Raw genomic sequence first — 26,709 nt, 5'->3', positions numbered from 1 at the left:
TTTAATACTTTTAATGTTACATTTATCACTAATCATTGTTAACAGCGCCCACGTGGTCTCCCCAAGTCATTCTTCCTTGTGAAGATTTCATGGGTAGTAAAAATAGGTGTCAATAATTTGGAAAGTTTCCATGTATCTTGGACACATACTACACAGTGGTTGTTAAATGGCTAACAACTTTCCCCCTGTTGTATTTAAAAGTCTACCAAAGCCTGTGATGTTCCATGAAATTATGGATAGTTCACTAGGGGAATATTTCAAACTTCTCGTAACATTAGGTATAGTGGCTAATGGTTGAGGTCGACAGTTGGCTTTTTACACAAGAGCCCTCAGGCTAGGAAATGGCTTGGTTATTTGATGAAGATCCATTGGTTGTGATCTGTAGGTTTACAAACGTTGTGTTCCAGTCTTGGCCTTTATACTGTGGGATGGTCGGCGATAGGGAGATTAAAGATGTGGATAATGGTGTTTATGCCTGAGAAAGTGTGGATATTTTCGCTTTTCCATCTCTGTAACTATAATCCCCCAGTCTGCAACAATTTCTTTCCATGCCCATATTTTTTGGCCCATAGATTCTGCTGACCAGGTTGTCCTGATGGTTTCACTATCAATAATAGCTTTCTTAATTTGAAGTAAGCACGCGTTTAACCAAGATTTAGCATCAACATCTTTAAGTTCATCGATGACTTTAGTAATTTTGTCATATTTTGACGATTTAATATGTCATGATAACCTTCTGATTTATACAAGGGTGTAAAATCTATTTTACACATTTCTTGGTTGGCATAGTGTGCAACTTGCCTGTTTGCGATATTTGCTACATTTGATTCTCTTGCATTCATGATGTGCCCTGGAGACTCTCAAACACAATCTCTGCTTGATTTTTATAGATTGGGTGTGAGGGGGTGCTTCCTCTGACACCAGTATTCAGACATCAGCTGTCTGTTGGTTCTGGTGTACCATGACAAAGGTGTGGGTTTATTGAAACAATTGTACAAGGAGTGGAGCTGCTAGTGACCAGGATTACATCTTCCTTCATATCATTGGCCCTTGCTAAGGGCAATCTTGATTTTGCAATCTCCCTGTAAGTTGATTGAGTGTTTACTGTTAAGGTACCATTAGCTCTTAGTGGTGATGTGGTGTTAAAAATGAAAGTTGATAGGTCCCCCTCAGTAGGGCCACATCTATATTCATTTTTTTAGGCTGATCATCAGAAAATAATGTGGCAGACAGAACCAAATCCGTCATGATAGGTGATTCCAAGATCACTGCAGATGTTGTAGCATTGGTTTCAATTACATTATGGGAGGCCATTTTTTAAGTTGTTTTTTAAATATATATGGAAGTTTTCCAATATTGAGTCTGAGTTTTGGTCTGTCTTTATCTGATTCATGAGTTAGTTTTGCTTAAGTCTTTTTTTATTTCTTCAGACGTCTTTTGCTTAAATATGGAACAAAACCTAAGGATTCTTAAGTGGCACATTTTTACTTAACTCATCTGTTTGAAATGTTTTTGACTGTTGATCAGTTAAAGATTTATCATGCTGGGAATCTTGTCTGTCTTGTATAATTGATTTACTACTTGTAATGCTCAATTTCCCAATGTGGTGCTTTTGAAAATCTGGTGGACAGCTTCACTAAGAATACATGTTTCAGGATTTAAAATAGATAGGAGCTGTGGCAATTGAGTCATAATAGCACCTACTAGGATGTTATTGATCTTAGTTGAAAGTAGTTGTAGCAGGTCGACAAAGTCACTTGATCGTTGCAGAGCTTTTGAGGCAGTTACCAATTCACTCAAACTTTAATTGAAGATATCATTTTATAGTTGTCTTTTAACAATACCAGCTCCATAGTAATCTGTTTTAATAATGTAGCCTGCTCTGTAAGTAACGAAGACTTATTAGTTAGTATGTCAGACGTTTGTGTGACAGTGTTACTGATTGCCCCCATTGCTGCCAGTACTGGATAAGTCGGGGATGTGTTCTTCTCTTTTTAATTTTTAAGCTTTTTACTTAATCTTTCAGAGACCTGAATTTTATAGTGTACCTCGGTGTTTGCCAGCAATTGAGTGGGATAATACATTTCCCTCAGATTTTCACATCACTGCAGTTGATCCTGCAGTATTGAATTGTCAAATGAGTTAATTATCCTTGCAATATGATCATGTTCATGCTCAGAGTCTGACAAGTCTTCAGCAGTTTCGACCATAGATTAATCAGTTTCCTGGTTTTCCTCATTAACCGATTACTCTAAGATAGTGTGCTGTCCTTCTAAGATGTTCATAGCAGATGGAGGTAATAAGTCTGCAGCCATGATAATTGCATGTGGATTCTTACTAGGTACTACAGCATCTTGGATTGGTTCCAAAGGAACCTCCCTCACTTCAACTGTGGCATTCCCAGACCAGTCATAGAGCACAATGTGTTACTAAGGCCCTCATTCTGACCCTGGCGGTCGGTGATAAAGCGGCGGCCAAGCCGCCAACAGGCCGGCGGTCTAAAATATGCAATTCTGACCCTGGCGGGAACCGCCAACACAGCCCGCCAACTTAACACTCCGACCGCCACAGCGGTACAAACAAACAGCGCGGCGGTTCCCGCCAACAGCCCGGCGGCAGACAAAGTACCGCCCACCCTATTACGACCCACCAATCTGCCACCTTTTCCGGGGCGGGAGCACCGCCGATAAGAACACGGCGGAAACAGACTACGAACGGGAAAACGCTCACCTCTACGCACTCCACGCGAGATTCCGGCAGTATGGAGCCAGAGTTGCAGGTCATCCCCGCACTCCTATTCCTCCTCATATACCAGGAGCACGCCCGGCGGTGCGGAAGACATCGGTGAGTACGGCACCTACGACACAGGGGAGGGAAAAGATTACCGGCACACACCCACCCACCCACACCCACTACAACACACACATCAATGCATTCCCACAGATCACTGTCACAACCCACAAACCCCCCCCTCCGAAATAATGCAAAGACCAAAAGAAGAGATCATAAACGGGCAGATATATTGAAATATGTACGCCATTAATCCCAATAAATAAATAAACTATGTACAAAATATATACAGCTACTAAATGTAGTCCAACCACTGTCCGTGGATCACAGGGGTCCTTTGCAAAGGGGCAAGGCCCAGTCCCACGACAAGAACTCCACGGAGAGAACACTGCAGGGGCATCAGAAAGAAAATAGGACAGGCACCTCAGGGGGAAGGGAAGGGGGGGCACCTCAGCCACTTGAGTACACGACGCCAGATCCACGAGGGGACTCCATGACCACTGGCCCATCCTGGGGAGAGCAAAGCCACAGTCCAAACAGTCCATACAGTGGGTGGCCTGCCCACTGGGCCATCCTGGGGAGAGCAAAGCCACAGTCCAAACAGTCCATACAGTGGGTGGCCTGCCCACTGGGCCATCCTGGGGAGAGCAAAGCCACAGTCCAAACAGTCCATACAGTGGGTGGCCTTCCCACTGGGCCATCCTGGGGAGAGCAAAGCCACAGTCCAAACAGTCCATACAGTGGGTGGCCTGCCCACTGGGCCATCCTGGGGAGAGCAAAGCCACAGTCCAAACAGTCCATACAGTGGGTGGCCTGCCCACTGGGCCATCCTGGGGAGAGCAAAGCCACAGTCCAAACAGTCCATACAGTGGGTGGCCTTCCCACTGGGCCATCCTGGGGAGAGCAAAGCCACAGTCCAAACAGTCCATACAGTGGGTGGCCTGCCCACTGGGCCATCCTGGGGAGAGCAAAGCCACAGTCCAAACAGTCCATACAGTGGGTGGCCTGCCCACTGGGCCATCCTGGGGAGAGCAAAGCCACAGTCCATACAGTCCATACAGTGGGTGGCCTGCCCACTGGGCCATCCTGGGGAGAGCAAAGCCACAGTCCAAACAGTCCATACAGTGGGTGGCCTGCCCACTGGGCCATCCTGGGGAGAGCAAAGCCACAGTCCATACAGTCCATACAGTGGGTGGCCTGCCCACTGGGCCATCCTGGGGAGAGCAAAGCCACAGTCCAAACAGTCCATACAGTGGGTGGCCTGCCCACTGGGCCATCCTGGGGAGAGCAAAGCCACAGTCCATACAGTCCATAACAGACCCCACTGCCACTGGAGGAGGCAAGTTGGCCAGAGGACATCCTGCAGCCCTGCCCGAGATAGATCCTGCCCTGCCACGTCTGCCAAAGGGCCAGCGGTTCTTGCCCTGAAGGGCCCAGTTCAGCGGTTCTTGAGACGGCGGGGCCCAGTTCAGCGGTTCTTGAGACGGCGGGGCCCAGTTCAGCGGTTCTTGAGACGGCGGGGCCCAGTTCAGCGGTTCTTGCCTTGAAGGGCCCAGTTCAGCGGTTCATGAGACGGCGGGGCCCAGTTCAGCGGTTCTTGCCTTGAAGGGCCCAGTTCAGCGGTTCTTGCCTTGAAGGGCCCAGTTCAGCGGTTCATGAGACGGCGGGGCCCAGTTCAGCGGTTCTTGCCTTGAAGGGCCCAGTTCAGCGGTTCTTGCCTTGAAGGGCCCAGTTCAGCGGTTCTTGAGACGGCGGGGCCCAGTTCAGCGGTTCTTGCCTTGAAGGGCCCAGTTCAGCGGTTCATGAGACGGCGGGGCCCAGTTCAGCGGTTCTTGCCTTGAAGGGCCCAGTTCAGCGGTTCTTGAGACGGCGGGGCCCAGTTCAGCGGTTCTTGAGACGGCGGGGCCCAGTTCAGCGGTTCTTGCCTTGAAGGGCCCAGTTCAGCGGTTCTTGAGACGGCGGGGCCCAGTTCAGCGGTTCTTGAGACGGCGGGGCCCAGTTCAGCGGTTCTTGCCTTGAAGGGCCCAGTTCAGCGGTTCTTGCCTTGAAGGGCCCAGTTCAGCGGTTCATGAGACGGCGGGGCCCAGTTCAGCGGTTCTTGAGACGGCGGACGGTCTATGGCCAACTGCTAAATGCCTGGTGGTGCCCTCCTGGGCAGCGGGGATGGTGCTCCTTCACTGCCCACCTGGGCTGTGGGTGGTGGGGCCCTCCTGGCCAGCTGGGCTGGGTCCTCCCTGGGCAGCGGCTATGGGGCTGGTGGGCTCTCCCGGGGCAGCTGTGCCGGTTCCTCCCGGGGCAGCGGCTATGGGGGTTGTGGGCTCCTCCTGGGCATCAGGCCTGCTGCCTGACCTCTCCAACTTGCTGCCCTTGCCCTCCTTAGTCGTCGGCCTGTGGCCCTTTCCTCCCTTTGGAGCTGTGGCTGGTGACTGTCTCTGGGTGGTGTCCGGGGGGGATGTAGAAGGCGGGCTCCTGCGGCGCCCCTTCCGCCTTCTGCTCCTCTTCCCAGGGGGTGGGCTGGCTGTCCCCTTGCTGCTGGGCGAAGATCCAGACATGCGGGCTGGCGGGCTCCAATACCCCTGCACCCTTGTCAAGGGGGCTGCAGGGCTGGTGGTGGCTGAGGTGCTCTTCTTACCCCGACGAGAAGGAGGGGGGGGCTCAGGGTCAGGAAAGAAGTTAGTAGTGGCGAGGAAGAGCTTCTTGGGACAATGGAGAGTGGTAGGTACAGTGGGAATGGGAGTGGAGGGAGAGGATGTGGTTGTAGGTGAGTCACGTTTGCTGTCTTTGGGTGCAGGTGCAGGAGGGATAGGCTGTCGTGAGGTGGATGGCTGTTGGGTGGGTGGGTGGCTGCGTTTGTGTGGTGTGGAAGAGGGGGTGACAGACACAGTGGGAGAGGACACAGGGGACGTGTAAATGGCAGTGGGGTGGTGACTGCACATGTGCGGACTGGAGTGGAGGGTGTGCTGGTGATGGAAACACTGGCTGATGGTGAGGTGAATGGAGGTGTGAGTGTAGACGTCACAGGGAGGGAGGAGGGAGACGAGGAGGTTGGGGTCACAGAGGTGGTAGTGACTGTTGGCATGTCTGCATCGGAATGTTGGGTGTGTGAATGTCTGCGTGATCTGTGGTGCTTATGTTTGGATGAGCTTCTCTTGGGTGTTGAGGTGTGTGCAGGCTGGTCTGATGGTGTGGGTGGGACAGGCAGAGGAACAGGAGACTGGGAGGAGGGAGTTAGTAGAGGGAGGCAGGAGACAGGGACAATGGCTGCCGTCAGTGCTGAGGCCAGAGCCTGGAACGATCGCTGATGGGCAGCCTGACCCGAATGAATGCCCTCCAGGTACGCATTGCTGCGATGAACCTCCCTCTCCACCCCCTGGATGGCATTCAAAAGGGTAGTCTGCCCAACAATGAGCGTTCGGAGGAGGTCAATGACCTCCTCACTGAGGGCAGCGGGGGTAACAGGGGCAGGGCCTGAGGTGCCTGGGGCGAAGGAGATGCCCGGCTTCCTGGCAGAGCGGGCACGGGGCGAACGCGGAGGGGCTGCTGGGAGGGCGGAGATGGTGCGCTGGGTGGCGGCTGTACCTGTAATGGCGGGGGGCACGGATGGTGCCACCCCCGCAAGGGAGCCCCCTTCCGAGGACGTGTCCGTGTCGCTGCAGGCTCCAGTCGTCCCTGTCGTGGAGCTCCCCTCGCCCTCCGTCTCACTGGTCCAGTCTGACTCTGTGGCATGGCCCTCCTGGGCCATGTGAGATGCAGCTCCCTCCTGCCCCGATGCCACTTCTCCTCCGCCTGATGATGCTGATGCACACAAGCACAGAAAGACAAACAAAAAGGGGGGGGGAGAGAGAAATAAAGGGATATTGAGTACATGGATCTCCGGTACAGTTAGCGGACATGACAGACACAGATGCCCCCTGCACTAAGTTGCGCACTTGGGGTACGCTACGCATTCCGTGGAACATGCCCTACACGCCTAGAGTTGACAACTGCACCCATGGATGACACGGCCCAGGGATGGCTGTACTGACAAACTACTGAGGGTGGTGGCTGGGGACACAGGGGCTTACGGGGGTGCCCAGCCTACAGATATCGCCCTGGCCTAGGGGGACCCCCAGCCCTCCTCCCCCACCCAGACACCTCCACTGCGCGACAACAGAGTAGATAATGCTTGTACTCACCCCCTTGTGTCTGCTGTGCTGCCCTCACGCGCCCATCCAAATCAGGGTAGGCCACCGCCAGGATCCGGAACATCAGGGGGCTCAGTTGACGGCAGGCACCCCGCCTACGTTGGGAGGCCATCCCCAGCAGAGACTCGGCGGTCTTCTTGGTCCCGCGGCGGATGTCCTCCCACCTCTTGCGGCAGTGGGTGCCCCGTCGATGGTGGACCCCCAGGGCCCGGACTTCCTTGGCGATGGCACGCCAAATCCCGATCTTCTCATGGGCGCGGACCTATGTGACACGTACAGGGAGGGAGAAATACCACGTTCAAGTTACTCAGCATTTTCCTTTCCAGTGGCCCAACGCCCCCCATCCCCGCCAGGCCCCCCGCCAGGCCCAACATGCCCCCCATCCCCGCCAGGCCCCCCGCCAGGCCCAACATGCCCCCCATCCCCGCCAGGCCCCCCGCCAGGCCCAACATGCCCCCCATCCCCGCCAGGGCCCCCGCCAGGCCCAACATGCCCCCCATCCCCGCCAGGCCCCCCGCCATGCCCCCCACCATGCCCAACATGCCCCCCATCCCCGCCAGGCCCCCCACCAGCCCCAACATGCCCCCCATCCCCGCCAGGCCCCCCGCCAGGCCCAACATGCCCCCCATCCCCGCCAGGCCCCCCGCCAGGCCCAACATGCCCCCCATCCCCGCCAGGCCCCCCGCCAGGCCCAACATGCCCCCCATCCCCGCCAGGCCCCCCGCCATGCCCCCCGCCATGCCCAACATGCCCCCCATCCCCGCCAGGCCCCCCGCCAGGCCCCCCGCCAGCCCCAACATGCCCCCCATCCCCGCCAGGCCCCCCGCCAGGCCCAACATGCCCCCCATCCCCGCCAGGCCCCCCGCCATGCCCCCTGCCATGCCCAACATGCCCCCCATCCCCGCCAGGCCCCCCGCCAGGCCCAACATGCCCCCCATCCCCGCCAGGCCCCCCGCCAGGCCCCCAAGCCAGCCAGTGGCCCCAAATCCATATTGAATTAAACTCACTTGTTGGTCTGGAGGACCGTAGAGTAGCGCATACTGGGGGAGGACCCCATCCACAAGTTTCTCCAACTCCTCTCCAGTGAAGGCAGGGGCCCTTTCCCCAGTCGCAGCAGCCATTGTCCCTTCCAGACCGAGGTCACAGCAACACTTGCAGTATAGGTCCTCTCCTGTGAAAGTTCAAGTCGCAAGTGGATAAGTAGATAGAAAATGGCGGTCACGTCCGCGGCGGTGCATACCGCGGCGGGGCGTCCCGCCACCGCCGGCGCCCTTCGCCATTGGCTCCTGAAACCCATAGGCTTCAATGTTAACCAATGCGGCTTCGCGCCGCGGTCTTGGCCCGCCGCCCGCCGCGGTGTGCCACGCCAGCGCATTGACCTCACATCCCATTGTCACACTTCACAGGTCAGGCAGCCGCCATTTCCAGGGCCCACATGGCTCAATTTCAACTGCGTCACACAGGCCTAGGCCTTGCATAGCCACTCAGACACGCCATTCACTGCATAGAGAATCGTATACTGTGCTAGCTGTGAGTACGTACCTGTGGGTTGCTTGACTGTGTGCTCCATGTTGTCCTTCCTAGCACCGTCCGCTGGGTTGGGCGAGGAGACGGATGAATCCTCCCGTGTACCGACCGCTGGTGGACCTGTCGACAATGGAAGAACGCCACATTATCCTGACCTACCGTCTTAACCGTGCCACTATCCATGAACTGTGTGCCCGGCTGGAGCCCGACCTGATGTCCCCCATCCGCCAACCCACAGGGATTCCCCCTCTGGTGCAGGTCATGTCAGTACTACATTTCTTGGCAAGTGGGTCATTTCAGACAACCGTGGGAATTGCTTCCGGGATGTCTCAGCCCATGTTTTCGAAGGTGTTATCCAGAGTGTTGTCTGCCCTGATGAAATCCGTGAGGAACTACATCATTTTCCCTGAGGTGGGCGAATTGGCTACAGTGAAGGGTGATTTCTACGCCCTTGGACATATTCCCAACGTAATTGGTGCCATTGATGGGACCCATGTGGCTTTGGTTCCCCCAAGAGACAGGGAGCAGGTGTACAGGAACAGAAAGAGTTACCATTCAATGAACATCCAGGTGGTGTGTTTGGCTGACCAGTACATCTCGCATGTAAATGCCAAATTCCCTGGGTCAGTGCATGACGCCTACATCCTCAGGAATAGCAGCGTCCCTTACGTGATGGAACAGCTACAGAGACACCGTGTATGGCTAGTGGGGGACTCTGGGTACCCCAACCTGTCGTGGCTACTGACCCCAGTAAGGAATCCCCGGACCAGGGCAGAGGAACGGTACAATGAGGCCCATGGGCGTACTAGGAGGGTGATCGAACGCACCTTTGGCCTCCTGAAGGCCAGGTTTAGGTGCCTGCATATGACCGGTGGATCCCTAATGTACTCACCTAAGAAGGTGTGTCACATCATCGTGGCCTGCTGCATGCTTCACAACCTGGCTTTGCGCCGCCAGGTGCCTTTCCTGCAGGAGGATGGTCGAGACGGTGGTGTTGTGGCAGCGGTGGAACCTGAGGAGAGTGACGAGGAGGAAGACGACGGAGCTGAAACAGACAACAGGGACAGAATCATTGAACAGTACTTCCAATAGGACACAGGTAACATTTCAAAGATAATTTAGTAAATGTTAACTACTCTGCAGCATCTCTGCTGCCTGTCTATTTGCCCCAGTGTATGATGACTGAGTTTTGGCTTTTCCCTCCCTATTTCAGATCTGGGGTCCCCACTACGAGTCCTGTGCTTCGTTTCCCCATGGACTACAGCTTTGTGGCAGCTGTTTGTTGACTTCACCATGTACAAGGACATATTTGCACTGTCATGTCAATTACAATCTATTGAAATCACAGCCATACTCCTGATATTTTGGTGCAAAATAGGTGTTTATTGAAGTGCTCAAAATGGGATGGGTGGTTTCAAGTGGGTGTGGGCTATGGTGAAGGAATGTCCATGGCAGAGTCCAGAGTAACAGTCACACAGGTGCATTGTCCAGAGGCCTGTGGAGAGATGGAGCATGGGCAGTTCAAGGATGGACAGGGTGACAATGTGGGACAGTGGGATGACATCAGGTGGTATCCATTGCTGGCGGGGGTCTTGACATCCTACTCTGTCTTCTTGCGAGATCTCAGGGCCCTCTTGCGGGGTGGTTCTTCTCCTGCAGGAGGTGGGGGTCTGGTGGACTGCTGCTGTGCGGGGGCCTCCTGTCCACTAGCGCCGGCGGAGGTGGATGGCTGTTCTTGGTCCAGGCTAGTGGCAGGGGCCCTTGGGTGTTGTTCAGTGTCCGCCCTGCTGTTTACGAGGTCCTGCAGCAGCCCTACCATGGTAACCAGGGTGGTGTTGATGGCTCTGATGTCCTCCCTGTACCCCCGATAGTGTTCCTCCTGCAGCACCTGGATCTCCTGGAACCGGGCCAGTACCGTCGCCATCGTCTCCTGGGAGCGGTTGTATGCTCCCATGATGGTGGTGAGGACCTCGTGGAGAGTGGGTTCCCTGGGCCTCTCCTCCCCCCCCTGTCGCACAGCTGCCCGCCGAGTTGCCCTGTTTCCCTGGGCCTCTGCCCCCTGGCCGGTGTGCCCACTACCACTGCCCCCAGGTCCCTGTTGTTGTTGGGGTGGTGGGTTATCCTGGGTGCCCTGTAGTGGTAGACACACCGCAGATTGACGCGCCCTGGAGACAGAGGCATGGGCCCGCTGGGTGGGAGCTGTGCTGGTGTTCCCAGAGGGGTTAGGGTCTGTAGTGGCCTGGGCCTGTGTGAGGGGAACCGACTGTCCAGAGGTCCCCGATGGTCCGGGCTGGTCATCGGTGTCCAGGTCGACAGAGCTGCTGTCATCGCTGACGGCCTCTTGGGTGGGGGGTGTGGAGAATTCTGGCCCCTCCGCCGCGGTGTGTTGACGGTCGGGTCCTGCAGGGGTATAGAGGTATGGTTATAGTTTCAATGTGTGGCATATGGGTGTATCTGTGGGTTCTCGTGTCCCCAAGTGCTGGCATTCGTGTGTGGGGGCTTTGGTGAGGGTGGCTTGTGGGGGGGATGTGTATATGCATTGGGCATGCTTTGGTGATGGGTGTCCATGCTTAGTGGACGCATGCAGGCCTAGGTTTTGGGATGTGTGGGTTGTGATGGGGAGACATTGGCGGGGAATAGGTGTGCTGGGGGTGGGGGTGAGGATGGTGGTGGGGGTGAGGATGGTGGTGGGGGTGAGGGTGGGGGTGAGGATGGGGGTGGGGGTGAGGGTGGGGTTCGAGGATGGGGGTGAGGGTTGGGGTCTGATTTGGCATGCAGGTGGTGGGGAAGCAGTATTGAAGCTTCAACTTACCAGTATCCATTCCTCCGCCGACTCCTGCGAGGCCGTCAGGATGCAGGATGTTCAAGACTTCCTCCTCCCATGATGTGAATTGTGGGGGTTGAGGTGGGGGTCCTCCGCCAGTCTTCTGCACTGCGATGTTGTGCCTGGATACCATGGAACGCACCTTCCCCCGTAGGTCGTTCCATCGCTTCCTGATGTCTTCCCGATTTCTGGGGTGCTGTCCCACTGCGTTCACCCTGTCGACAATCCTCTGCCATAGCTCCGTCCTCCGGGCAATACTGGTGTATTGTATCTGTGTGCCGAACAGCTGGGGCTCTACCCGAACGATTTCCTCCACCATGACCCTGAGTTCTTCGTCTGTGAAGCGGGGTTGTCTTTGGGGTGCCATGGGGTGGTGTGTATGATGTGTGGGGTGGAGTATGTGTATTTAAGTGAGTTGAGTGTGGTGGTGTGTGTTGTTTTGTGTGTGGGTGATGGTGTTGAGTGGCTGTGGCTGTTATGTTTTGGATGCTGGTGTCTCGCTCTTGTCTTCTTTACAAATTTTTAAGCGTAGGGGTTTGTGGGTGATGTGGGTGGGTGTTTTATATTGTATTGTGTGTGTGGGAGTGGTGTGTGTATGTGTATCAGGTGTGTGGGATTCAAATCGTCCAATGTGGGTGAGTTTTGTTCGTTTGTGTGTATTCTGACCGCGCCGGTGTGTCCCGCCAATGGAATACCGCGTTTGAATGACCGCCGCGTGGATTCGTGGGTCGTAATGGCATGGGCGTATTTCTGTTGGCGTGGCGGTGGAGGTTTGGTCACCTCCACCTTTCCGCCGACCGCTGGTCTGGCGGTCTGTTGTGGCGGTCGGATTTTCGGAGGTTTGCCTTCTGCGGGTCAGAATGACCGTGGCGGGTTTCCGCGACCGCGGCGGGATTATGGAGGATTTCTGACCGGCGGTAGGCGCCTTTTACCGCCGAGGTCAGAATGACCCCCATTGTGTTTTATCTAGTTTAATCCATGGATCAGTTGTCTGGTTTTGGGTTTTACGAGCTTTCACATTGCAAACGAATCAACATCTTCCCTCTGACAATGATTGTATTGTGATGTATGCATGACAGTTTGAACTACAGCTTTGTCTGGTGAACGGCAGACAGGTTTTCACAGCTGAGCCTTTAGATCTACTTGAGATCACCAAGTTGTGATTACATGTATGGTTAACACTAGATCTAACTCAGCAAGTTCTCATTGCACTCATCTGCCAAGCACTTGTTTAGTGGGTAAAACACTGACCGTTGATTTATAGCAGTGACTTTCCCCACTCAGAGAAGAACTGGCTGTCTATGTTCAGCTTTCAAAATCAGTTATTACTTGTTTAAGCACGCAAGAGGGCAAACAAACTGAAAGATAGTGAGAGCTTACAGTTGTAAAAGAAATGTGAAATGAGATTGAAAAAGGGGTCATTTATATCTTCAGTACCTTTGTCAGTGGTTGGATCCAAGCAGCATTCACATATAAATAGTTGTAGTTTTAAACTGAGCTGGATGATGTTGCGTCTAGCTCAGTTGGGAGCAATTACAAACTAGAACTTAAACCTTCCGAGTCAGGTAGGAATCTCCTTCTCCTCACTTTCTTCACTGTTCAGGCCTAATAATGCTATCAGGAACCTGGTGCCAGGATCTGGCTGCTGTCACATGAAAAACGAAAATGGGAGCAGCCAGGGGAAGGCTGGGTGGTGAGCAAGCTGCACCGCCCCCTGCGCTGGCCGCATCCGCGTACCACGACCCACTACCCTGCGGTGTTGCACCTACTGTGCTGGAACCTTGCCTCACAGTTGCTCCTCCCCTCTGCAGCCACTGCAGATCCCCACTGAATGTGCTCCTACTTGGGCCGCTCATCCTGACAAATTGAAAGCCCTCGAGCAGAGCTCAACTCCCTGGTAGCTATGGCACAGAGCAAATGCGTAAATATTTACACAGTACTGAAACAGTAATAAAGTCAGAATTCAAGGCAATAAAGATCCCAAAGCAAATTTGATAAATAGAGTAACATTTAATAAACAAAAATATACCAAAATGACAAAACTCCAGCAAGGGGAACCAGAGATTAATTTTTGAAGATTTTAGGAGGAATAGATACAGAAAGCGCTAGGTGGCTATAATAGTCCCAATGATAGTCTGGTCACGGGACGTAGACACAATTCAGGCAGACTGCAATGGAGCACGGGTCGGATGCACCAACTCGGTTCATCCCATCAAACATTTTACCTTCTGACATTGTCTTTTAATTCCCAGTTGTTAGACCTGACATCCTTGGTGTAGACTTCCAGATACTCTTTTGCCTTCTCCCCTTCCGGTTGTCTGGATTTTGTTTTAATTGACATTAGGACTTTACCACTGCTAACCAGTGCTAGCAAGCCTGTGCTCTTGCCTTTAAACATTGTAAAATTGGCTTACACTCAAGTGCCACACTTAACTTACCTATAAGTCCTAGGAAAGTGCTACTATATGTGCCCAAGTACAGTATATTAAATGCTACAAGTGGGCCTGCAGCACTTATCATGCTACCCACTAAAGTAGTCTCAGGCCGGCTGTTGCAGCCTGTGCATAGTTCAACTTGTCAGTTCGACCTGGCCAAATAAATCTTTGGTCAGGCCTAGAATATCCTTTTTAATATATATATGTCACCTTTAAGGTAGGTCCTAAACAGCCGATAGGGCATGGTGCATTGTATTTAAAAGATAGGACATGTGTTTTTAAGTTTGACATGTGCCCAAATGTGTTATTCTCTACTGTGAGGCCTATCTTTCCCATAGGATAACAATGGGTTGCCTCATTGCAATTAATAACTGCTAACTTTTGATTGAAAACAGGTAGAAATGTCATGTTTAGTCTTCCAAGAATTTTAATTTAAAATCCTCTTTAATAGTAAAGCTGAATTTTAGGTCACAGTTCTGAGAATGCCACTTTTAAAAAATTGACATTTTCTTGACCTAGAAAATCTGATAGAGACTACTAGCCATAGCGTCCTTACCTCAGAATTATCACAAGGCATCAGTCTGGATCCGGAAATTCCAGAGCAGCACTCATGCATTTCGGTAGGTGGCATTGTTCAGCTCTGCCTCTGCAGAACTGTCTACACCGTAAATCATGTGCACGGCGGCTACATGGGCACCATCCCAGAATGGTGACATCTGTTCTTTTCTTTCTGCACCAGTCAGCGCAGATCCAGAGAGAGCTATCCCTGGTTATTTTTTTGACTGACCTTTTTCAATTTTTTGTCAAGCTATTTTTGTGAATTTATTTTCTCTTGGTGTGCTAGGGATGCCTCCTAAGAAGCCACTGGGTTACAAACCATGTGGCGCCTATCACAAGCAGATATATGTGACAGACTCACGCTTGGTTTGCTTGGAGCAGGACCAAAACTACCCGCGAGGACAGCCATGCCATGAACCTGAACACACTGAGGGAACGTTTTTGAAAACTTCTTGCCAGCTGATGTTAGACAACCCAGCAGTGCTCTCTATCCTGGCCATGCAGAAGGTCCTGTGACCTCTTGCAGAGTCACTCCCGGAGATCGTCGTCCCAGTCAAAGTAGCTGTGTAAGTCCCACAAACAAAAGAAGTCTGCAGTGGTGGCTGACCAACCGCAATTGCATCAGCAGCAGATGCCTCTCCGTTCCACACCCAGATGACCGTAGTGACAGATGCATCACTAATGGGATGGGGCAGCCCTCCGAGAGAGATAGAGATCAGAGGACTCTGGTCTTCGGCGGAGTCTCAGCTCCACATCAACCTGCTGCAGCAGCAGGCAATCCAGCTTGCATTAAAAGCCTTTCTTCCTTTGATCAACGGAAGGCAAGTTCTGGTGTTCACAGACAACACCACTGCCCTGTGATACTGCAACAAAAAGGGTGGCTCGGGTCATGGATGCTGTGTAAGAGGCCCTGCGTCTCTGGACATTGCTCAAGTGCCAGAGCATTTCCCTTGTGGTTCAACTCATGGTGGGCTCTCTGAATGCGGAGTGGGTGAGCTCAGCCGCCAATGCCTAGCAGATCACTAATGGCATTTCCATCTAGAGTTGGTGCAAGGTCTGTTCTGAGATTGGGGATAACCTTGGTTAGATCTGTTCGCCGCCACCGAGAATGCGCAATGCCAGCAGTTCTGTGTGCCAGGGAATTGCTTTTCATCTCGAGTAGAGCTCAGGACTCCTCTATGCCTTCCCACCAATACCACTCTTGCCCAGAGTTCTCAAGATGATAAGGAACGACTAGCCCCAAGTCATTTTTGTGGCCCCGGATTGGGCAGGGAGAATTTGGTATCCTGAATTCCGAGTATGAGCATCAGTCCTATCATCAGACTGCCTCTTGCACCCAAACCCATGCATCCTCCTCATTCATACATGTGAGTGGTGACAGCTTTTGACCTTCTCCACGAAGTCTGTGATATTATTTTGGCAGCCAGGCGTTCCTTCTCCAAGGCGGAACACACCTGCCATTGGGACAAGTTTGTCACATGGTGTACATCCAAAAGTATTCTTCCTCTTTCTGCAACCTTATCCCAAGTGTGATTGTTTGTTCATTCTCAGGCCCAGCAGGGCTTTGCTCTGGGCACTGATAAGGTTTACTTGTCAGCCTTATCAACTTTCATGCGGTTGCCGGACCAACCTCCTTTATTCAAGTTACCTGTTGTGACTTGTTTCCTTAAGGGATTATAATACTTGTTATCTCCCAGGCCATTCATTATGCCTGGATGGGACTTCAACCTGATCTTTGCTTCTCTCAGGTGCACGCCCAATGAGCCATTGAACAACTGCCCACTCCTGTTACTAACCATAAAATCAGCTTTCATGTTGGCTATAACATTGGTCAGTAGGGTGAGCCAACTGTAAGCACTCCCTGCACTCTCCCTACACAACATTCTATCCAAACAAACTGTTTTTGTGAACCCATGTTTCCTTCTTTCTGAAGGTGATGACACCCTTGCATTTATGCCAAATTATCAACTTGTCTGCTTTCTTTGCTCCACCTCACCCTTCTAAAGAAAAGGAGAGACTTCACCATCTGGACCCAAATAGCATTGTCGTTGTACATTGATTGTGCTAGAGAGTTCCGGGTGGACAATCAACTGTTTGTTGGGTATTCCAGGACGAAGAAAGGGAAGTCTCTGAAGAGGCTGGCCATCTCACAGTGAATACTGCTCTGCATTAAGATCTGCTGTGCACTGGCCAAAAAGCAACCTACTGAGGATTTGTGTGCTTATTTCACCAGAGCCAAGGTTGTGACCACAGTTTTAGCTCCCAAAGTCCCTGTTCTGGACATCTGTCAGGCATGGAGGTGTTAGCACATTTTAATAAGCACTACTGGCTAAAATGCCAGGTCAGCCCATTCGATCCTGCAGGATTTGTTTGGTCTAATCTGTTCACAGATCCACCTCCAGGGAGGTATTGCTTGAGTATCTGTTCTGAGGTTAGGAATCTATCTGTGGATAGCTTTCTCTATCAGAGGAATAAGTTACTTACCTTCGGTAATGCCTTATCTGGTATAGACTCCATCTAGCCGCAGTTTCCTAACCAACCCTCCCATCCTACCCTCTCTACAAATGGATTTCTGCATATGGTCATCCTCTTGAGACGCAAAGTTATGCACACCATTTCACTAGCATTCTTCATGGCTCCATGCTTCTGGTGTGGAAAAGTCGCGAAAAGAATCTGATGTCAGCACTCTGGGATGACACCTATGTAGACACCGTGTGTATCACTTACGGGACAGTCTCCCCAGAGCCAAACTATGCCACCTACCGCCGCACAGGGCTTAGCTAGAGTCTCTAGCAGATAAGGTGTTGCTGGAGGTAAGTAACTTGTTTTTTACTGTCTGCAACATGTTCCCAGACGGAAACAAAGGGGTTGCCAGGATGGGTGAGACAGAGCTGTTCCATGTCCCACACTCACAGTTGAACTTCACATCAGCCTAATGCCACCCTAGACCACTTGGATTCTGGACAGGGAAAGGAAGAAACTTTCCAGAGCCATATGTATGAGTAGCCTAGATGTTTCCCGCACTTCAAAGGCTGGCACCAGGTATAAATATTAGACCCTCATACCAACTTTTCAGTTCACGCCTGGACCAGCGGAATACTTTCAGAAGGACTGTCCTGCTGATTGAGGCCTACTTTGTACCTCCAAGGGCTGCCCTGCTGCTACCAGAGGACTGGCCTCCTGCTTGAAGCTTGCCTTGTAACCTACCAGGACTGCCCTGCTGTCTGAGGACTGCCTTGCTGCTTGAACCCAGGACTACCCAAGTGACTCCAAATGCTAGTTGGCTGAGTGTGTGAGTCATAGGAATAAAACAAGCTCCAGAGACCTTTAATTCTGTACCTGCCTGGAGTGAGTTAGCTTCCACTGTCATGCTAATTTGAAAACTTAGCAAGATCAAGGATGAAGGAGAGCCTGATAAGGCCGGGTAGAGGGGCATGGCCAAACCTGAGTTACAGCTGCTACTAAAAGGAACCATACCTGCCAAAACAATGCAACATTTTGCTTTTAATCTATGAAGTACTAGTAAAAGGGATCCTGTGGGAATTAATTAAAAAATAATTTAGTTACTTTTAAAGGAAGTATTTGTCATGACTCTTCTTTTCAGGTCTTTGTAGCTTGATCATCTTTGAAAACATTGCAACCTTATAGCTTAAAAAGAATATTTTTTAATGTATACATATTGCTTTAAGACCACATTCCTTCTCAGTGCCAATCTAGTGCAAACATACAGCATACAAAGTAAAGTGCTGGTTCTTTGTTGGTATTGCTAGGATTAGAACCTGGTACTAAAAGTATAGTTCATAATAGCAGTCTTTATATTGTCCTTTAAATGGAGATTTCTTACATATGCTTTCTAATTTAGAAAATAGTCCAGCATGGAAACATAATGGAGTGCAAACCACTGTTTGCTCAAGAAACTCTTTAATTTGTGTTGTATTCGTTTCCTCTCTTTTTGCGGGTAGGTCCTCTGGGTTAGCTGGTTGATGCGTTGCATTCTGACCCTTGTCCCTACTTCCTTGGGTCTTCCTCAGGAAACAGTCCAGACTTGCATAGTTGGAAAAATAAAGCTGTAACTATTTGCTCAGTATGTGGATCTGTAAAATTCAGTGAATCTGTCAAGAAGTTGACAGGTACCTCATGCAGAGATTTGGTGGTCCTCGTGCTTGTGGATATATGAAGGTAAGTAAGTTTGATGTCAGTGACTATGGTACACGTTAAATCAGTAGTGAGCTTATAATTGTCCTGCTTACCTAATAAGCTTACCATCAACAATCAACATTGGGGAATGGATGGTGGGTCTTGTAGTTTGGGGGCACAAGCTCAGGGTTCCCTGGTGTTCCTAGGGCTGTACGGCCTTAGGTTGCTTTGGTGTGTTTTAAAGTCAGATCAGTGCTAGCGGTTTGGTATAACATGGAGTTTGGTGCCTATGGTTACAGGGCTCCTTTCTTGGTCGGTTTACTTGGGTTGTTTAGGTTCTCTCACTGGTTGCCTGACCCTGGTAGAGTCTACAGTGGAATTTTGGGGGTGGTCTTCTGGTTGCGCACTGCACATTTTGTGTTGATTTTAAGAAGTCCAGAGATTTTTCTTGCAACAAGCTTGTTTTGATGCATATAATGTTATGTTATGTGTATTTGTAAAGAGCTCTCTCACCGACAAGGGTGTCCTGGTACTGAGCATTTGTGTGTACGCCTAGCCCTGCCTATGGTAGGCTGGTTAATTGAAAAGCCAGGTCTTTAGTTTCTTACAGCATTCAAGAAGAGAGGACAAGGTTCTAATGTGGAGTGGAAAGTCTTTCCATGCTTTAAGAGCGATTTAAGAGAACACCTGTCCTCCTGATCTGGTTCTGTGCATGCATGGGATGTGTGCAAGTAGGAGTCCTATAGAGCGGAGGTGTCTGGACGGTTGGTGAAGGAGATGGACTGTTCGGGTAGGTGGGGCCCTTGAATGTGTGTGTATGAGGCGTTTGAATTGAGCGTGTTTGTGTATTGGGAGTCAGTGTAGTCCCCTGAGGTGCAATCTGATGTGAGTTCTCTGTGGGTGGTTGAAGGTGAGTTTGGCTGCCGAGTTCTGGATGATTTATTGGCTTCTAGTTAGTTGCTTGGTGATCCCAGTGTAGTTCCCACAGTCCAGCCTGCTGGTGACTAGGGCTTGAGTAACAGTTTTTTTAGTGTTGCTTGGGAGCCATTTCAAGATTTTTCTTATCATCTTCAGGGTGTGAAAGCAGGATGCAGTAACAGTGTTGACATGTGTGATCATGTCCAGTTTACAGTTGATAATTATTCTGCGGTTCCTGGCATGGATTCTGGATAGGAGTGTTGGTCCAAGTTCATCCACCAATTAAGAGTCCGATGATGAGGTGTTCTTGCTTAGATCACTACTCCTGCCTTATCTGTGTTGAGCTTGAGACAGTTGGCTTTCATCCTGTTAGTGACTTAGTTCATTCAGGCAGCAAACTTGTTTCTTGTGTTCGGGCTCTTGTCTGAGCGGAAGAGTATGAACTGTGTGTTGTCTACGAAGGAGAGGATGTTGCTGTCTTGTGACATTGGCCAGAGGGATCATGCATGTGTTAAAGAGGGTGGGGCTGAGCGATGAACCTTAGGCATTCTGCAGATTAGTTTGCAGGCTTCTGAGGAGTAAAGTGAAAGGTTCTAACCGTTAAGCAGGTCCTTGGATGACAATTTTGTGCAGGCGCCAGACTTTCTAGTGGGCTTATCCTACTTTCTTAACTGGTCTGTGGAAACCTTTCCATGTGACTCTGAACCGGTGGGAACATTGTTGCATAAGTTATAACTAAGAATGTATCATGGATTCCTCGGGAAGTAGGTCCTTGTTTAATTGGGTTGTAGTTCGATGGAGCATATGTATTTTGGGTGTTTTATTTTTAAAAGATGTGTAATAGAATTATTTCACGTCATTACGTATGAGGTGAGCATCTAGTGGTGAGAACACACTCCTAAATTTTTATGCAGAATGTTTCGTAGGTTACTTGGCCATCAGAATCTTGTTTTGTGGAATGCAGCAAAGAGTTGTGGTTCGGGAGGACGTATATATTGTATGGATTTTACCCTTTGTCTTGGTTTAGTAGCTTTCCTTTCCCACGTAATTTGATTAGCTTGTGTATGGATTTTTATCTGTCATCTCACGTAAGTCCCTCTGACCATTACTGTATAGGTGGCAGCTATAATTTATTCTGGGTTAGAATACGTTTTGTAATTCTATTGCTTTCAGACTTGCGTGGTATGAGTCAAAAGTTAGTTTCATGCGGGCTTCTATTTTGAGCTGTTGTTTTTCTCTCTCATTCCACCTCTGGGATTTTGGGTGACTTGTCAGCGCACTGTCCACTGAATATGTTTATCTGAGGGGTTCGCATTTTAGAAATATTCAACTAAGGCTGCATTTGGTGTTTTACATTTTTTCCTAGATTTGTTCTCATTATCCGTGATCTTATTTTTCCAATCTGTTTTGCCAATGTAGGTTCGGTTACATGAACATAGTACAGTATAGGGTAAACATTCTGTAGTATAATTTTTACGTTCGTTTGATTGTCACGTTTTATATATAAATTATTTTCCTTCAATGGTCTTATTACAAATCAAGTGAGTTCCATACTTTTGAGGTCTATCACGGTCTGACTGTTGTTTGGGCTATTCTTATTTTTGACTCCTACCTACTTCAAACTACAATTTGAAAACTTCGATCACTTTGTCTGCCACTACGTTTACCTTAGTCAAATCCTCCAAATTATATCTCTGGTGAGCCATGGATGAACAGTGGCATCGACCTGCTATTTGAAAAGAGCAAGGCAATAATGTAATTTGTTGGGTCTGCAAGTAATTATGTTTACATTAGGTGAGAATATTGTTGTATTTTGGCAGTAGCAGTATGTTTTGTAAGTCAAATTCGAATTGTTCATTCTTAGTGGGAGGGTCCTAAAGAAATCTGTTTTATTTTACAGGTGTGAAGAAGACGGTTTCATACAGCATGAGGAAAATGTTCAAAATGTGGAAAGGATGGCGCAAGAAGGACTCTTGATTTTTCTTTTGCAATGTCCGTGTCTAGTGAATGTGAATAAATGGTCAAGTCTTTTAGAAGAAAAAAAAATGATTGTGCTATTATATACCGAAGTACTTTGCTTGTTTATTGTGTTAAGAGTTGGGCTAATTTTTTAGGGGACTTATAAGTCCCCTAAGGCCTCTGTACTCAGGACCATTTCGTGTGCCTGGGCGGGCTGGAAGCACAGGGTGACGTGGAGGGCGCGGGGAAAACAAACAGAAAAATGTACCTGCTTTCCTCCCATGCCGGGCTCCTCACCCGTCGTTGCTGCAGGCACAGGCTCCCAGTCTGCTCTGTGCCAATTCTGACACTGCTTAGAGCAGCGTCAGGATTGGCTGGGAGTGCCCAGCCAGGGCGCTCCCAGGAAGACTGGGAGCCTGTGCAGGCTCTCTCCAGACCCGTGCTGCTGGTCTGGAGAAAGCCCTGTGCGCATGTGTTTGGCTGGCCCGAGACAGCCGTCCAAACACACATGCGCTCTGAGAGGACTGCACAGTGCACTCCCCTCAGCTTGTCACCCCCAATGCCCCACCCCTTTTACGTGGAAAGGATAATAAACGGAGTTCATTATCCTTTTCGTGTAAAAGGATTTGCAGCGGTTGCTGCTGGTGAGGGGGGGGGCGCAGGTGGGGGCGCTCCTCCGCCCATGCGGAGGAGCTGCGCCTCTCTGTACTCCCTTAATACCTCTTTGATTGGCAATAGATTTTCTCATTTTGGGTCCTGATCCTGGTGTATCTGTTGCTTTTATATTAAGGCTGGCTACAACTGCCCTCCAGCAGAGTATTGTTTATAAAACTATGAATCCGTTTAGTGTTTCTGTACCATGAGATCACAATTAATTTCTCTACAAGTTTCTAATGGATTCCATGTTGTTCCTCTTATTCTGTAACATAGCATCACTCTGTGTCAAGACCAGTAAGAGAGGAAGAAAGTAATCATTGCAAGAAGTCAAGCAAGAGTGTCAAACGGGTACAGTCACCAAAGCATGAACCAGCAGTGGACATCTGCAGTGTAAACTTTAAGCATATGTTTGTTTCACTACAATGTGAAGTCTCAAAATAATTGACATCATGTACAGAATGCATATTTATTCCCGGGAATTTTTTTTTAATATATGTTTCTCGTGGACATGCACAGCCTTGGCTCTATAGTCCATTTTCCAGACACCCATGTGCCAGAATTATCATTTGTGCAAAAATGTACAATCTGAAGCATATTTGACGTTTAAACTTTTCGTTCTCCCGACCCCCCGTGTTTTCCCTTTCTACATGAATTATGAGAGTTGAGATGTAGATGTCACTGTTATTTCCTTTTGCAAGCACTTCTATGCATAAATATTATCACTGTGTTTCTAACATTTTGTAATGCTATTGTATAACAACAAATCGTATGAGTTGTAGAATAACACCAGACACTACCTCCACCTTCCACCCACTTATCTATATTGTTTTCCCTTTCGTGATTTGAAAATTGAGGATGAATCGTTTTACCAATTAATTTAGTTTAACAGAATGCATTTTGTAATGAATGGGTATACAATGAATTAGACATTAATTCGGTGTAGCTTATGTACTGTTGGAAACATACAAAAGCAGCTCCAAAATTGTTTTGTGACTGGTTTAAGGTAATCTGGTTGATTTACTAACCATTGATCAATAGAAAATCACTTTTAACAACAGTCGATAACAGAGACACCATAAACTATGCTAAGCTAAACTTTAAGTCAAAACAACTGAATTCAGTTTATGCGGAGATGAAATACCAATTTGCAAAGTTGTGGTTTGTTTTAGGAATATTTATAATACATCCTTACGACTATTTTGCTGTACTTCAGTGTGCTGAGACACTTTTTAATTCCCTAATTTCCATTGCTGGTTGCTATAATTTATGGTTGCTCACATTTTGCATTAATAAACAGTTTTGTGTATCTCAAAGCAAATTCTGTAAGGCATACAAGATATTGTTTTACAAAAAAGAATTGGGCATGTGTGATAGTGAACACATTTAAGTAGGTGTGTGTGAGTTTATCAAAGAGGGAATATTAACTATTTAAGAAACGTCTTGTTTCAGTTTTTTGATGTGAATGTCTAAAGAATGGGACTACTCTAGTGAATTTGTCCAATATCCAAAGGTAGTTGTTTTACCCTAAGTGTTTTAAATAGATAATGAGTGACAAAATGCATAGATTTATTTTGTTTTGAGAGCAGAATGAGCTACATCAATGCACTGTTTTCTTGACCTCGTTCTACTGAAATACAGAATGCATCTAGAAATTGAGATGGGGTTGTTATGCACCAAGTGTCACTGGGAAACACTTCAAGAGGAGACAATGGATATGGTAAGAGTTTGTGTCTGTGGGTGTATAGGTAAAATGAAGTGATATAAATTTAGAATCCTTCATTTCACACTTAATCACGTTTTCCATGACGTTTATTATCCTTCCCAAATTTGGTATGTACTCTTGCCTCCATGTCATCTGTACCTCCTTGATATAAGACAGTGAAATCATTTGGGAACAGTTGCTTTCAGTTCACAGTTCTATAATCTAAACCACGTATATATGGCATCAGTTCTGGATCATATGAGTTACCCACCAAATTTCTGAAAAAGGTATACAATTTGGAGGCAATACTCTCTTGTTTTCAATTCCTAATTTCTAAGAGCAGTCCTTTATAACAAATAATGTTTTATTAGATAAACACAATGCAAATCAAATAACTGTGTAATGTGGTCGACAGATGCCTTTAAGACGTTCTCATAATGTAATAAACAAGAAGTCTGAAGGTTTGTTTGTTTATAAATTGCACCAGAACCCAAGATAGCTGTGTAGACCATAATACTCATGCCACCCTTTAATTTTTTTCATGTCTGGCTTGAAAGCACAAGTGTTCGCTAGACCTATTGTTACTAATCCTTTTTATACATAAAGTGGGCTTTGACTACACTGAGAAGAGCATTACATGTCACTACATGCTGTTGGTGTATCATTCCAACTTCTATGGAGTGCTGGCATTGCAATATATGCGGTACTATTTTACATCTCTAAAGAACACTGAATGATCACGTTATGTTTAACTTTTGAACAAAACAGCCTTTTTTGTTTCCTTTTTTATGTTTTATTAAACTCACAAGTGGTAATGAGAGGGATGATTCCAATAAGTCTAACCGCTGGCAACTGCTCAGGGTAGCATTTTGAAGTCCTCTGATGTACCATTTTAAGGTCAGACAGGGTTATAGAGCCTGACTGGTGTGCAGTGTACAGGTGCATTTTTGCAATCTAACATAGAGGGAATTAACAGATTCACAAGAACTTTGATCTGCTTTATAAATAAATGATAAGAAACGACAAGTACCATTAACTCACTGGTTAAACTTACACTCAAGCAAGTAACAACTAGCAAACCGAGAACGTGATACAACCTAGGCAAGTGAGAAATCAAGCAACCAGGATCAAGCCAGCAAACCAAACAAGTGAATCAAGTAAATAAACCAACAGTTAAGGCAAGTAATACGTAAGACTAACCATAGTGTGGCCAGCAAGTAAGCAGTAATTAGTCCTTAAGAAATCAAGCAAGCAGCATGAAGCCAGAGACTGAACATAAGGATACAAGAAAGAAGAGACACGACAGAAAAGAATGCTAAAAACACAGCGCAAGAAACAAGGCGCACAGTATACAAATATAATAGGGAAGCAAAATTAACCAGTGAGCAAGAGTACAAGTAAGCAGATTAATAAGCAAGTAGGCAATTAGGAACAAGTGAACAAGATTGTAACTAAACTAATTACACAGTGAACAACCAAGTTGTTAAGCAAGCAGGTAAATAATATAGTATTAGCAAACCTCAAGTTAGGTGAACTAGCAAGCAAGAAGGTATGAAGCAAACATCAAAAACTGAAAAAACTAGCATATCAACAAGCAACCGTGAAGACAAGTGAAGAGCATGGGATCACAATCAACCAGGATAATCAAGTATCTAATCTAGTTTGTAACTAATGCAGAAAAGATTAAATGTCAGCATTAAAGATATCGACCTCGATGAAACACAAGTCACAAATCCTCCTCTGACAAGGCCTCGGATCAAAAAAATACCTTTCTACCACTCTCAATGCAAGCTGTAATATACATAAATGCAACCCACCATAGTCCATGAAGAATTCCAATGAGCTGACCATAGTATGCTTCATGGTGGAAATGAAGTCACTTAAACCTTTCATGGCCTCTGCCGTGGTATGTGTAAATTAAGGAAAACTAGATGACAGCAGGATCAGTGACAGCAAAACCACAGTTGATTTGAATGTCTTTCAAGAAGGCCACAAGACTTGGAGTTCCAATTCCACTTACTACAGCGAGCTCAGGAAGATTTGGAAAATAAAAATCAGGGGGTACAGTATCAGGCTATATGGTGACAAATGGGAAAGAGGAGACTGACTGAATGGAAGTTTATGCTTCCTAACAAACCTGCCAAAGATGTTGGAGTTACCAGCAGAAGGCCTCTAAACATCCAAAGAGCTCACTACCTAAGCCTGAGCAAATAACAACCATAACTATTCCTTTGAACAAGGGGCGTTATCATATAATTCCTCAAGTTTAAACGTTCCAGGGGCAGGCAGCAACTTTACATATAACAGGACCTCGTAAAAGCCACTGTGTCAAGAATTATGACAGTCACGGACATGATGCCCACTAGGAGATACCACAAGCTACGATTTGTTAAAATACATCCAGACAAATACAAAATCACATTTGACGGCTGGACCACTATATTTGATAAACCAGTGGCCTTAAAATATTCCTTGAGTTGAACTCGGCAGAAAAAATGGAAATCAGTCCAGCAGGTCAGACTAGTACCTGACCTACATACCGGTTGATGACTAAGAGACAACCGAGTTATTAATAAATCCTCCATAGTGAAACATTTTCAGAAAACAATTGGGCAGCACATGTGGAGGAAAAGGCGCTGCCTCCAAAATGAACACCCCCCTGTTGTCTTCCATGTACCACACACTTTCAGCGGTAGCTCCTTTCACAAACATAGTTAGAGAACGAGAAACCACCCGAGGAAAGAAGGTTGCCAGTACAGTGAATGCACCAACAGGAAAGCAGATTGAAAAGAAATCAGGATTCACTACACGCCAGACGAAAATGATGAACTTATGCTGTCCTTATGAATGTGTGAACAAAAGAAACTGCAAGGGAGATCAACCCAGCCAAACAGACACATTACCTGAATGAAACTCTGCACACCAAAACATCAGGACCTAATGTGTTTATCAAATATGTCCCATGCAATGCCAAGCAGATAAGTATTCCATTCAAGCAAAAGATTGTATCTGCAGCAG

At 48.3% G+C, this 26,709-nt stretch overlaps 1 protein-coding gene across 2 annotated transcripts in view; it reads left to right on the top strand.

The window, feature by feature from the left end:
• Positions 1-24,151, top strand: part of TAMM41 (TAM41 mitochondrial translocator assembly and maintenance homolog) — a 236,417-nt gene extending 212,266 nt beyond the window's left edge. For both annotated transcript variants that reach the window (XM_069206661.1, XM_069206660.1), the window contains exons 8-9: positions 21,274-21,365; positions 22,263-24,151. In XM_069206661.1, the coding sequence (XP_069062762.1) occupies positions 21,274-21,350 (77 nt within the window). In that variant the 3' untranslated portion in view covers positions 21,351-21,365; positions 22,263-24,151. The remainder of the gene's footprint in view (positions 1-21,273; positions 21,366-22,262) is intronic.
• Positions 24,152-26,709: the final 2,558 nt, after the last annotated feature.

Source organism: Pleurodeles waltl, chromosome 9 (genome assembly GCF_031143425.1).
Source record: "Pleurodeles waltl isolate 20211129_DDA chromosome 9, aPleWal1.hap1.20221129, whole genome shotgun sequence".
In the NCBI taxonomy this organism is placed as follows: Eukaryota; Metazoa; Chordata; class Amphibia; order Caudata; family Salamandridae; genus Pleurodeles; species Pleurodeles waltl.
This window is presented reverse-complemented; position numbering and strand designations above follow the sequence as displayed.